General features: G+C 34.3%; 3 protein-coding genes across 3 annotated transcripts; all 3 read left to right on the top strand.

The window, feature by feature from the left end:
• The first annotated feature begins 957 nt into the window (after positions 1 to 957).
• Positions 958 to 5067, top strand: LOC110420407 (CBS domain-containing protein CBSX2, chloroplastic-like). Its single transcript, XM_021433710.2, has 9 exons — positions 958 to 1149; positions 1670 to 2230; positions 2354 to 2441; positions 2534 to 2598; positions 3013 to 3061; positions 3898 to 3950; positions 4303 to 4418; positions 4493 to 4550; positions 4648 to 5067. Exons 2-9 carry the CDS (start codon positions 2042 to 2044, stop codon positions 4720 to 4722), a joined length of 693 nt encoding a protein of 230 aa, XP_021289385.1. The 5' UTR covers positions 958 to 1149; positions 1670 to 2041; the 3' UTR covers positions 4723 to 5067.
• Positions 5068 to 5201: 134 nt separating this feature from the next.
• LOC110420400 (abscisate beta-glucosyltransferase-like) lies at positions 5202 to 6849 on the top strand. The gene is given in 1 exon segment (XM_021433697.2): positions 5202 to 6849. A coding segment is annotated over 1 exon segment (1062 nt). The 5' UTR covers positions 5202 to 5655; the 3' UTR covers positions 6718 to 6849.
• Positions 6850 to 10974: 4125 nt separating this feature from the next.
• On the top strand, positions 10975 to 13031 carry LOC110427041 (scopoletin glucosyltransferase-like). Its single transcript, XM_021442410.2, has one exon. It carries the CDS (start codon positions 11251 to 11253, stop codon positions 12706 to 12708), a length of 1458 nt encoding a protein of 485 aa, XP_021298085.1. The 5' UTR covers positions 10975 to 11250; the 3' UTR covers positions 12709 to 13031.
• The last annotated feature ends 921 nt before the right edge of the window (positions 13032 to 13952 follow it).

A 13952-nucleotide genomic window follows, 5' to 3' on the forward strand; every position in this document is an offset into this window, starting at 1 on the left:
AATCTTTTACACTTAAATATTTAGTTTATTGATAAGCATATTAATAATCTACTTAAAGATTTATACTTTTCAATTTTGTCCCTTAACATTTTAATTTTGTTCAATTTAATTTTTATATTATATATTTTTATTCAATTTCATTATTATGATGTGGTAGAATTTTTTTTAAAATTTGTTTATCTGTCATGTGGCACTAACATGTCAACATGTCAGTAGCACGTTATCGTATAGTGTCATATAATATTACCACATCATCACTCGATGCCACATGATATGTCATGTCATCATTTTAAATGTGACATTATCAAAATGTGACACGTTAGTGTTAACATTGTAAATGATGTCATACTTTAATAGTAAATTTGAATGTCATTATAAAAAATAGTTAAATTGATGTAATTTTTAAAATTAAGAATCTAAATTACTTTAATTTTAAATATAAAAAATTAAATTAAATAAAATTAAAAAATACAAAGACTGAAAAAATATTTTGACGATATGATAAGTAAGCAATAACTATCATGTTTATTAATTGTTGGACAATGGCAATATTTGTAGTAAATATTGTTGCTTTGGAGTGTTGTGCAAGCTAAGGCTTAGAACCAAAAGCATCGTTTTCATTTTAACCACTTAAATTAGATAGCATGGCATATAAATACAAGTTGTCAATTGGAAACAATAAAATGAGAACAATTTCTCATTAATGGTGAGGCATTTAATCTTTATATTTTGTTGGTTTTTGTTATTTTGACTTTAATTTGCGTTTTGGGTGGAGGAAAATAAATAGTTGTACGTAATTATAGTGGACGTTGACAACGCATACCCTTGAAACGGTGGGGTGGTGTGGAGAATTTGTATTGGACATAGCACTGGGTTTCAACTTTAAGACATTGAGAACTCCCAATCGGCCCAAAAAGCTTTGAAAATTCGGAAAATTTGGATGGGAGCCAATGCTGACCGCGTGATACCAAGCCAGATGTTCCCAGTCAGTCACATCTATCTATAACTTAACCCCTTCTTTGGCGTCACCGTGCCGCCCCCCTCGCATCACCTGCCATTAGGGAGGAGACGGTGGGCTAAGGGAGGAGGGGAGGCGGAAAGGGACGTGATGCTTTTAACATGAGCCTTCTCAATTGTGTTTGTTTAAAGGTAAGTATTAATCCAATAAATCCATCTAAATGGATTGAATTCGATTAATTTAGTATTTGATTTTTTATATTTAAAATTTATAAATGAATTGCTAAAAATAGTAATAATTGATAATATATTTTTATCAAAATAATACATGAAAATGAAATTCTCACTACTTCTAGGAGATTATGGCTTGATCAGTTTTATGAGGTGAGATCTATAGCTGTCCGTTTCCAGAAGCACCTAACTGATGAAGATTGAAGATTTGAATTGTAGTATTTGAAAGTTTGATCAATTAAATATGGTCTGACTTTCTTCTATGCAATTGGCATTTGGCATTACTCGCATACTAAGGTAGTACATACCGCTAATTTAGGAGTCCAAGTCCAAACCCGCCATCCGCCATTGTAGCAAATTTTGCTTCAATTGTCTTTCACTTTCACATTCTTTTGCGTTGAATAATTATTCCTTGTACAATGTTTATGCTATTTTTTGTTGAAGGAATAAGAGGTGTGATTGTGTCGCATTTTTCTTGAAGCTCAAAAGCTGTGAAGATTCGGAGTCCAGACAAAGCATAAGTGGCGCGTGGGGACTTGAAGGAAAGCGAAAGTCCTACAATGTACCGACCATTTACCTTCTCTCTCTCTCTCTCTCCCTCTTTAAGAAAGGAAACACACTTTCCTTTCCCGTTTCAGCGGAACAAGTAACAACTGATCACCATCTCCCCACGAATCTTCCCCTTCCAATCCCCTCTTCTCTGTTTTCACATATTTATACGACACCCAAAGCAGCCTTTTGTGTTTATTTTTCTCTAATCAACAAACGGGCAGGTGTGATAGCATAAACATATTACTACGATCTTTCCCTTGTTTTTTCACTGGGAAAAAAAAAGAGAGGCGTTTTTACAAACATGGGCTCCATTTCCTTTGCCAATTATCAAACCCTGAAGCTATTCCCTTCTTTCAACTCTTTTCTTCATTCTAAGCAACCCTGCATTGTCTCCTTGTACCATCATTCACGTGACGTAGTACCCTCTTTGTCTCTCCCCAAAAGGCGCTCTTTTCGCCGTGCTGCCGGACTCATCGCCAACTCTGTTCCCGTAATCCTCTCGTTTTTCTTTTCTTCTTCTTTTTGGTGGTTTATTTGGCTTTATTTTTGTTAAAAGTAAATTGTTTTTTACATGGGTTTTCAAGATTTTGGTTTGGTTGTTGTTTTTTTGCAGTCAAGAAACGGAAATTATACAGTGGGTGATTTTATGACCAGGAAAGAGGATTTACATGTTGTCAAAACTACAACAACTGTTGATGAAGGTGTTACTGACACTTGGGAACCGTACTAATTCACCATATCTATGTTATGTTTTTTTCCCCTTTTAATTTTGTTCTGAATTCTGTAATTGCAGCATTGGAGGCACTTGTGGAGAAAAGAGTTACTGGTTTCCCTGTGATTGATGATGACTGGAAATTGGTAACTTTATAACAACTAGTTTTTCATCATTTATATCATGGGTTATGTATTCTTTTAGTAATGGTCATGAGTTTTTAAACTCGTTGTGAAAATATTGTCAGATCCCATGCGTACCTCACATATGGACTTGGATCCTGTTTGTTTTCTTTATCTGAGAAGTTTTTATGTTTATTGGAGACATTGCTTTGACAGAGAGAGAATTGTGACATTCTGATATGGTGATATATGGTTTTGTTATTGATATGTTATAGCTATGCGCAAAATTAGTATATTTGACTGGAGTGGGGAAATGCTCGGTTGTTGATGTCATAGTCTATTTGCATAGCTATTTGGTTCTTGGCGAAAAGGATAGTGGGAATTTGGGCTACCACCTTTTTCCTCAAGTTAATACTCACTGGTTGTTTTGGATTGCAGGTTGGCGTTGTTTCTGATTATGATTTGTTAGCCCTTGACTCTATATCAGGTAGTTATAATGTGATTATGAAACTGAATTAGAACTTCTTGGCTCAATTTGGTGTTTCTTCTTGCTGTTTGTTTGAGTTTAGTTAAAGGACGAAAAGGGATCAAATTTAAATATTGAAGGTGACAAAATTGTCTTCATCCTAACATTTAATTAATGTCAGAAGAGTTTATTCATTCCTGATTTGGCCTTTTCTCCTTTCTGTTTGCTAGTGGATTATCAAATTGATCTGAAATAGTTGAGAAAGAAATTAACTGATATCAAATTCTAACATCTATCTTGATAAAATTAATTTTGCTGTTTTAAAACAATTTCATCGAAAAGATATTGAAAATAAGTGATTTGATATTCTGATACATACTTAAAGTGTAAAGTCATCATTATTCGCTAACTCCATTAAATCTATAAACTTTCCTTCCTTGACTAGGTAAATAAGATTAGTTTCTTTTGATGCTTAGTTACAAATTAAAAGTTATGTACAAGACTTAGTGGGACTGTGGGGGTGGCGTTTCTATCCTGCATATTTATAAAGTTTTGAGAAATGCATGGAACTTAGAAATGGGAAGAGAGATGAATGCTACACGTATTTTACATGGATTTTTCTGCCATCAATCAGGTCCCCTCTTTTAGTTTATACCATCTAGTGTCCCCATGCAAGACGGATAATACATCAATGATTTTTATTTACTTTTATTATTAGCTATTGGCTTTTGTCCAGTATTTGCTACCTTTTCTGCTCATGTTGATTAACTAGCAATGGAGTTTCGCTACTTTCGTTTTAAACTTGGTTCTCTTGTTTGTTCTGAAACAGCTACTAATTTTTTCTTTATGACTATCAGGTTGCAGTCAAAACGACACAACTATGTTTCCTAATGTTGATAGTTCTTGGAAAGTACGTAGGCATTCTGCCTTCTGATTCTGTATTTCTTAAGTTTTGGTTGAAATTTGTTTGAATGTCTCGCAGCACTATTTGAGTGCTAATAGATACTGGCTGCTAAATTCCTTCATGCTTTAGAAATTCCATTGTTGCCGCTGTGACCCTGGTAATATTTATTGACTTAACAGCATATGGTGCTGCCAGGTGCCTCTACGCATGATTGTATTATAGTTTGCCCTGCCTTTTGTTCTTTTCTTTCTCTTTCTTTTGTTTTGTATGTCTAATGCCTGTTTTTAGGCAAAAGGTTTTGTAATCAGGAATTGTGTGGCACAACTGTTGCTTTTCTAATTCTGGGTAATTATGGCAGACATTCAATGAAATACAGAAATTAATCAGTAAAAATAATGGAAGAATTGTTGGGGACTTGATGACACCTTCACCACTTGTTGTTCGTGAGTCAACAAACCTGGAAGATGCTGCTAGGTATTGTTTTATCTGCTTTTTGAATGCATTTGTTTTGTTATCTAGATGTTCTCACTCCAATGTTTTTATATTAGGTTGTTGCTTGAAACCAAGTATCGCCGACTACCAGTTGTAGATGGTGATGGCAAGCTGGTAAGAATTTTTATATCATGTTTTCTATTAAAATCTGCTTCTTGGGTCCATGTTAGCTATGGATGATCATTGATTGGTTTTTATTTAAATCTCAAAGGTTGGAATCATTACAAGGGGCAATGTTGTTAGAGCTGCCCTGCAGATAAAACAAGCTAGTGAAAGGTCACCATGATTCCTAGATCTGCTGAAGATCATAATCTCAGTGCCAAATTGATGGCACAATTCTTTTATCAACATACCGATTATTCTTTTTTCTAGTTATTGGCCATGTGCAACTTCCACGGAAAAGTGAGAACTTAATCCCGTTTAGTGAGCCTTCCTGATGATAAGGTTCAACATCTAATTTTTAGTTTAAATTTCATACATAGGCCTGTGAAAATAGGGCAACATTAGCTAGAATTAGAAGTGCCTTTGCAGTAACCATCTATCAAAAGTTTTGTATCTAAATATTTTTGTTTGCTTTCATTTTTAGCTGTTAAAAGGTATATATATAAGTAAATTTGCTTGAATTTGATCTGCTAAAGTATCTCATGCAGCAACTCTACTGCTTAAAATATCCTTCTGATGCAAAGTTTATCGTTTGTGAATGTTTTAATTTATCTATTCCTTTAAATAATAGATCTATTTCTGTGAAGGCTTTTAGGGGAGTTGGAAAAGTACACGTTTTTGGCTCCTAATTTAGCGTTCTGAATCAATTTAAGTTTCGGGAGCAACTTATAACTCTTGAATATGCAAGTATATAAACCCCCTATACATGCTAAAAACTGATGAACAAAAGAAAAGATTGAGGTAGTGTCACACGATTTTGCAATGGGATAATCCACATTTTTTTGCCAGAGGATAACCTACACCTCTGTCAACAGCTTTTATATTCAAACTCCCTTGATCTAGCCTCCCATCATTGAAGTTGGAAACATGGCTTAAATTTCACCTTATAGCATTTTCTTTCAGAAAAATAACAACAATGGGCTTGAACTTCGAATCTGATAAAAAGAGCACGAATTGATAAGAAGAATATCATGCAAGATGACATCCCTCTACGTAAGCTACTTCGTTATCATCCTGAAGGACCCCCCCAAAAGAAGTTCTTTGCTATCCCACGGAAATGAAACAAAGTAGTGATATCTCGAGGATTGTTTTCAATGGAAACGGTTGCTTCTTCAGTTGTGCCCGAGAAAATATAACCAAGTTTAAACCTCAGGAGATGGTTGGTTCGGATTATGAGCCCTTTGTTATACCGGGTCTTCCTGATCGGATTGAACTGACTCGGTCTCAGCTTCCAGTGCTTCGATTTAGACAACAGCATATGCGAAAACCTGAGGATAAAAGTCTTGGGGTTGTGGTTAATAGTTTCTATGAATTGGAGCCAGCTTATGCAGAATGTTTCAAGAAAGAATTGGGGAATAGGGCGTGGCTTGTAGGGCCAGTATCTTTATACAGCAGAAATATTGCTGACAAAGTTGAGAGAGGTTAAAGGGCCTCAATTGATGAGCAAGGCGTTCTCAGCTGGCTTGATTCTAAAGAACCCCATTCAGTTCTTTACATTAGCTTTGGAAGCTTAGCTCGTTTAGCTCCACAACAGCTCCTGGAGATCGCACATGGTCTCCAGGCTTCCAACCACACCTTTATCTGGGTAATTGGAAAAGTCTTCAAAGCCGAGGGGAAAGAGGAAGAAAATGAAAAAAATTGGTTTCCAAGTGGGTTTGAAGAAAGGATGAAGGAATCCAAAAACGGACTAATAATCCGGGGATGGGCACCGCAGTTGTTGATACTAGAACATGCCTCGGTGGGAGGTTTCATGACACGTTGCGGGTGGAATTCTACTTTGGAAGGTGTGAGTTGTGGTGTACCAATGATCACATGGCCGATATCAGCAGAGCAATTTTATAATGAGAAACTGATAACTGATGTCCTGAAGATTGGAGTCAAAGTGGGGAGCGTAGATTGGCTTTCATGGAACATGGAGCCGCGGGCAGCAGTGGGAAGAGAGAAGGTGGAGGCGGCGGTGAAGAGGCTGATGGGTGGCGGGGAAGAGGCTGTGGAGATGAGAACTAAAGCAAGACAGATCGGAGAAATGGCTAAGAGAGCTGTTGAAGGTGGGTCATCGTACAAGGACGCAGTTCCTTTGCTCAAGGAGCTTGAGGCTCGCCCAAAAACGGACCCATGATGTTTATTGTTCCACTAGGTTACAATCGGAGGAGTAATGGGATTGTAATTGGAATTTGCTCCAAATCCATGCCTAGTAAATCTTAACTTAAAAAGTTTCTAAATTATTGAAAAAAGCTTAAATTAATCTTTATTTTTTATTACAATTAATTTCATCGTATATTTTCATTTTTAATCAAATAAATTTTTAGAACTAATCATTAATTAATTGATATTACTTAAAATAGTATTTAATATTTTATATTTATGTGGTATTGATATGAATAATAAAAAAATTATATGATTATATTATTATACCGTATTAATATGTTACTATATAATTTACTATAACATATCAATTAGTATGATATGATATAAAATGAAAATTGACATTTTAACTAACAACATTAATCAATAGTTAATGATAAAGATTTATTTGACTTCAAATAAAAATATAAGATTTTGATTTAATGTAATAAAAATATAAAAATTTATTTAAAATTTTTATATAATTTAAAGATTTTCTTAAAGTATTATACCTTAATTAATATGCACTTTGTAGACACAACAATTTGTTCGAGTGTGCCAAATTTTAAAAAATAAATAAAACATATGAAAATCAAGAAAATATAAAAAAGAGAAGAGATAAATATGAAAGATTAAGTCACATTGGCCATAAATATAGCCAAACCTCAAATTAAAAGAGAAGAGGAAGGAAAAAAAGAGTTTTTTTGGGAGAGTTTCTTGAGTTTTGAAATTTTTAATTTTTTTAGATCTAGGAAAATCGACTTTGTTTCTAATGAAACTATTTCAATTAAAGGAACAAGAGCATTGAGAGGATTTTTTTGAAAAAATTTGGTAACATTCCATTACGGCAGCCGACAACAGTGGATGGTGACTGAAATTTGGAAAAAGAAGAGTTTTCTGTTTTTTTTAGAGCGAAAAACTCTCAATTAAAGAAAGAATAAATAGGAAATAACGGAAAAGAGGTAAAAATGAGATTTTAGACTCTAAGCAAAACGACAAAGTTTTGTTTAAACTAAAAGGAGCAGGTTTTGTGGGTTGAATCTCATCAACCCACTCTTGTTATTTAAGCCCATTTTAATTTATTTGGGTAACTTTGACCCAATAGTTTTTTTTTTTTAATTTCTTCACTCAATTAAGTGAGTTTTTTTATTTTTTCTTAGATTTAGTTGATTTGTTTTTAAATATTTTGAATTATTTGCCCTCATAATTTGTTTTATTTTATTTACTTATTTTTCAAAATTGAGAGCTAATACATAATTTATGTAAAGTTTTCAATGACGAAACTTCAAGAAAACCGAAAGTGATTTCTTGAAAATTTTCAAGTAAGAGAATTTTTCAAAATTTTACCATAAGCATTTGGGAGATTTTGAGAAATTTAATATCAAGAATTTTTATTTATTTTGAGAAACTAATAAAATAAAATGAAGAAAATAAATAAAATAAAAGATAAAATTATAAAATTAATAAATAATTCTCCAATCACGAAATCTTAAGAAAACCAAAAATGACTTTTTGGGAATTTCTAAGTGAGAGAATTTCTTGGAAATTAGTATGACTTAGCACGGATGTCATGGTACGCGAGCTGTTGTTCAAGTAGAAAAGGGAGAGCTTTATTTTCTTTAAAAGGAAAAGCTCTCAATTAGAGAAACAAGAAGATGTATGAAATAAAGGAAAAGAAGGAAAAGGGAGTTTTTATACTCTAAGCAAAAGCCAAAATAACGAGAGTGGGTTGATGAGATTCAACCAACGAAACTTCCTTTTTTTAGTTTAAACAACATTATTTTGGCCCACTTCAATTTATTTGAGTAACTTTGATCAAATAACTTGGTTTTCTTTTTAGGTTTCTCAACCCAATTAGGTGAGTTCTTTTATTTTTTTCTTTCATGTATTTGATTTGTTTTTAAATATTTTGAATAATTTTGCTTTATGATTTCTTTTATTTTATTTTTGTTTATTTATGTTTTTGATCTTTCAAAATTAAGAGGTAATATATAATTTATGTAAATTCTCCAACGACAAAATCTCAAGAAAATCAAAAGTGGCTTTTTAGGAATTTTTAGGTGAGATAATGTTTCAAAATTTTACCATAAGCATTTGGGAGATTTTGGGAAATGTTCAATATCAAGAATTTTTATTTATTTCGAAAAACTAATAAAATAAAATTGAGAAAAGAAATAAAATTAAAGAATTAAATAAATAAATTCTCCAATGATAAAATCTTAAGAAAACCAAAAGTGACTTCTTGAGACTTTCTAAGTGAGAGAATTTTCAAAAATTTTACTATGAGCGTTTGGGAGATTTTGAGAAATTTTCAATATCAAGAACTATTATTTATTTTAAAAAACTAATAAATTAGAAATAAGAAAAGGAAATAGAATTAAAATATTGAATTAGATTTGATTTAATAAGACTTAACAAGACACATAATTGATAAGGTACTATTTAAATGGGCATTGTAAGGTGTTAATACCTTCATCACACATAAAGGACTTTCGAACTTAATTTACTTCGTAGACTAGAATCTATTATTTTTAATGAGTCTAAGTTAAACCTAAGATTTCATTAAAAAATAGATTCGCCTAAGTGATCAATTGCACATAAGTAAAAAAGATTAATAATAAATCTTCTTAAATCGAACGGTTGAATTTCCAGACTCATCACGTTATGACACGCTTTACTCAATGGCAGGCTAAAAACAGGCAACTATAATATTAATCTTTCACAAATCTCTATTGAAGCGAGGTAGAAATTAGTTTTAGAATTTGTATGTGCTTTGGATGAATGTGGTGGTATTCTGGTTACACTACACAAGGATCATTAAGTTTAAGAGAATATTTTAACTTAAACAATATAAAAAAAGTTTATAAAATGAAATCAAGTTATTTTTCATTATGTAAATCAATTCCAATATGCTTAATTTCATCACTTTTTTGTTTTTGTATAAAATGTGGTATCTCTTAATCTCATTTTATATTTTATTCTTAAATATTGTTTGTTGTCAGAGTGAAGTTTTTCCCTCCTGTAATTGCTTTTTCTATAAAACATCAATCAAAATGCAATATTTTAGTTTGTTTCTTTGAAGGACCTAAAAGATGAAATTCAGAAATGCTATTGACTTAGAATAAGTGGGACTAAGAGATCTACCAAACGGAAGAATTATACCAATAGACATAACCTTGCAAGCAATAATATATTTGATCAACAAAACAATTTAGTGGCACTTACCAACGTTTCTAGAAGTTGATTTTAGCATTTTAGGGTTTTATGTTCGAAAGAGTGACGGTGCTGTGCCTAATCCTAGGCATTTAAAGGCGTATCACCTATGTTTGATCAGGTATGCATCCCGGCTTCCGGAACGTTCTTGTGCGGTGCACACTGGAGCGAACAAGCTTGGAATTAATGTCAAACTTTGCAACCTGAAACTTTGAGCACATGGGCGTCACATCGTGGCGATTATTAATATTATGAACCTGCCCGTCTTCTTCTTCCTAATTTTGTCCTCAAGGGTTACAAATAAGTTCGAGAAGCTGTGGGATTTTCCTACTAGGCTGCAAGCCAAAATTGAAATTCTTTACCAAGTATTGGTCGGATTTTCTCTGTGTTAATTTGGTTCAGAATCTTGGTTTTTGTTTAAGTCAAATGCTAATCATGTTATTGTGGAATTATATAGAACCTCCTTGAGTGACAATTATTGATATTCATTTATAAATTAAGGTGGATATCATAAACCAAAGCATATCAATTAAATAAACCATGGCAACTGCAAATCTATGCAAAATGAAAAATAGAAAGAAAATGCCCTAGTTTGGAGTTAACATGATAAAAAGGTTATTCTTCAAATATATCTTGGTCTTAATTTTTTAAGAGAGAGAGAGGGAGACAGATTAGATGCTTATGTTTGGCTTCCACGCAAAGCAAAATAAAACACAGACCACACACATTCTCCCCTTTTCGAGGCTTCTCGTGTTCTACTTAGCATTTTCATCCTTTTGCTTGACCCAGCACTGATCCTATCATCTATGACGTAAGAGATTATGCACGCGTCCTCGTGTTCAATTTGACCTTTTGCTCTTTCCCTAACCCTTTATTGCCACTTGACTCACGGTCATCGAGTGAACAGCCTGTCTGTGTCTAACTATTCTCCCCTTTCTGGACAAACTATTACTATTTCTAAAATCAGAAATATTCCTAATGTTTTTAATTATTGACGTAACCCACTTGTCCTTGTCTATTAATTACGGGTTTACCTGATGAGGTGACGAATGCAAGGACGTGTGTAGTATAACTTAGAATAATCCTGATTTTTCAAGCATTATATTTCTTTCTCGATCCTAAACATTATAGAACTGATCACGTTCGTGTCAGCGGAATCAACCCCAATTTCAAACAGCCGAAGAAAAATTTCCAGCCTGAGGATTTCTTCCTCCTTTTGGTTTCATCACTTATTCACTTGTCAGCGTCACTTTCTCCGAGTGTTGATTTATTGCAGCTATACACTTTAGTCTGAAGTCTCCTTCAAAAAAGAAGTATGGGAAGTGAAATTCCTCAGGTTCATATGTTCTTCTTTCCATTTATGGCTCATGGCCACATGATACCAACAGTGGACATGGCCAAGCTGTTTGCAACTCGAGGAGTGATGACGACTATAGTCACCACTCCGCACAATGCTTCTTTCTTTACCAAGACAATCAAAAGAAGCAAGGAATCTGGTATCGATATCGGTATCAAGACTCTAAAGTTTCCTACTGTTGAGGCTGGGTTGCCTGAAGGCTGTGAAAACGCAGACTTGATCCCTACTTCCCAAGACGAAAGCAGTGACATGGTCAGAAAATTCTTCATGGCCACATTCATGCTCCAAGAACCTCTTGAACAGCTGCTACAAGAATGTAAACCAGATTGCTTGGTTGCTGATATGTTTTTTCCTTGGGCCACGGATGCAGCAAACAAGTTTGGGATTCCGAGGTTGGTGTTTCATGGAACTAGTTTCTTTTCATTGTGTGCATCGGAGTGCATAAGGCTATACGAGCCACACAAGAAAGTTCAGTCCGATTCCGAACCTTTTGTGGTGCCTAACCTTCCGGGAGATATCAAGTTGACAAAAAAGCAGCTGCCGGATTACGTGAAACAAGATGCTGAAACTGACTTTACCAAGATGGTGAAAGCATCCAAAGAATCAGAGCTAAGAAGCTATGGCGTGGTTGTCAACAGTTTTTATGAGCTCGAAGACACGTATGCTGATTGCTACAGGAATATTTTTGGAAGAAAGGCATGGCATATCGGCCCTGTTTCGCTGTGCAATAGGGCCACTGAAGATAAAGCCGAGCGAGGAAAGAAATCAGCAATCGATGAACACGAGTGTTTGAAGTGGCTAGACTCAAAAGAACCCAATTCAGTTGTTTACATATGTTTTGGGAGTATGGCCAACTTCACCTCTGCTCAATTGAAGGAGATTGCCATGGCACTGGAAGCATCGGAGCAGCAATTCATTTGGGTTGTGAGGAAACAAAAGAACAACGAAGAAGAGGAGGATTGGTTGCCTGAAGGATTCGAGAAGAGAATGGAAGGCAAGGGACTTATAATAAGAGGCTGGGCACCGCAAGTTTTGATTCTTGATCATGAAGCAGTCGGAGGATTTGTGACTCATTGCGGATGGAACTCCACCTTGGAAGGTGTGTCTGCCGGTGTGCCTATGGTCACATGGCCAGTGTTCGCGGAGCAGTTTTACAATGAAAAGTTGGTGACTCAAGTCCTAAAGATTGGAGTGGGCGTTGGGGCTCAACAATGGGTGAGAACGGTGGGAGATTTTGTGAAGAGAGAAGCAATAGAAAAGGCTGTGAAGGAGATCATGAAGAGCGACAGAGCAGAGGAAATGAGAAACAGAACCAAGGCGCTGGCAGAAGCAGCAAAAAGAGCGATTGCAAAAGGAGGTTCATCTTACTCCGATTTGAATGCTCTGATAGAAGAGCTCAGCTTGCATCGCCATTGAACCAATAGTCAGAAGAAACATCCTTTGCATACTTTTAATGTCATTTGCTGCTCCTAGAATTGCATGCATGTTGGTGACAGTGCATTGGGAAGAGGCCTTTGCAATAATAGCTCTTTTTTTTTTTTAATAAATAGTTTAGATTAACTTAGTCCTCTATTCAAGAGGATCATATATAAATAGATTATAGGTCATTTGAAAAGGACTATATATATGATATTGGACTGTACATTATTCTACTAACTTGGCCTCAAACTTCGAATCAATATATTAATATATATACTGAAATGAAAAAAGAAGAAGAAAGTAGTAGTATTCATATTCCATTTTGCGAATCTCTTTGCCAGTAATTATTTGGCTCATAATGAAGAAAAATATTCCTCCAAAAAGAAAAGCATCAAGTGAAATATAATACTACCATTTAAACCAAGAGGCTCCTACTTCTTTCTCTTCCATATTTTTTTTCCCTGGTGAATTAGAGCTATATGCTCACGATTAAATCCATTGGTGTATCAGAACGTATTCATAGCAATTTCTCAATCCTTTTTTTTCTTAGTCAAATAAAATTTGTATTAAAATTATAGAAACTACAGTGTACAGATCAACTCATATATAGAGATCAAGGTAAGGATATACAATCAAGGTACAAACTTAGTGGTACTTAGTAGCATTAAAGAAAAGATTCGCCTATTGGTGCTTAGTACCATAAAATAATACAAAAGTCATAAGTAAATCAAAATATTAACATAAGACTAAAGGCAGCAGCTCAACCCAATAAAATTATAAAAACTTACCATCATGCGGAGAACATCGTATTTCTGTCGACTCCAAACTTTGCTAGAGGATTTGCAAAACAATTTTCTTCTCGTAATGTATGGGTAAAAGACATTATGCTTAATGAAAGAATAAGTGCATCAATTTCATTAAATAAATACTACTTGTCCCAAGGTCTCATATCAATGTTGGTCACCTACGATAGAGCTTTTTTGGAATCACATTCAATAATCAAGTTAGAGCTTACAAAAGAAGAGTGGGAGAAAAAACACAATGCATGAAGAATGGCCATAAGCTTTTCAAAATTGGAGTCTTGTATGCCAAGTAGGTCAAAGAAAACACCCACCACATAAACCATTAGAGTTGCGTAAGACTCTACCACATCTTGTTGGGCCCAATATACCCCTTATTGAGCCAATTACATTTAATTTAAACTCATCTTCAGATGGGGTATCCAAGAGACCCTTAATTGT

The sequence above is a fragment of the Theobroma umbraticum genome, unplaced genomic scaffold, assembly GCF_002168275.2.
Source record: "Theobroma umbraticum cultivar Fairchild unplaced genomic scaffold, ASM216827v3 scaffold_30.0, whole genome shotgun sequence".
Taxonomy (NCBI): Eukaryota; Viridiplantae; Streptophyta; class Magnoliopsida; order Malvales; family Malvaceae; genus Theobroma; species Theobroma umbraticum.

Coding starts and splice junctions, on each gene's coding strand:
- LOC110427041 (XM_021442410.2), top strand. CDS start 11,251: ATGGGAAGTGAAATTCCTCAGGTTCATATGTTCTTCTTTCCATTTATG.
- LOC110420407 (XM_021433710.2), top strand. CDS start 2,042: ATGGGCTCCATTTCCTTTGCCAATTATCAAACCCTGAAGCTATTCCCT. Junction 3,062..3,897: donor AGCCCTTGACTCTATATCAG/GTAGTTATAATG, acceptor TATGACTATCAG/GTTGCAGTCAAAACGACACA. Junction 3,951..4,302: donor ATGTTGATAGTTCTTGGAAA/GTACGTAGGCAT, acceptor TAATTATGGCAG/ACATTCAATGAAATACAGAA.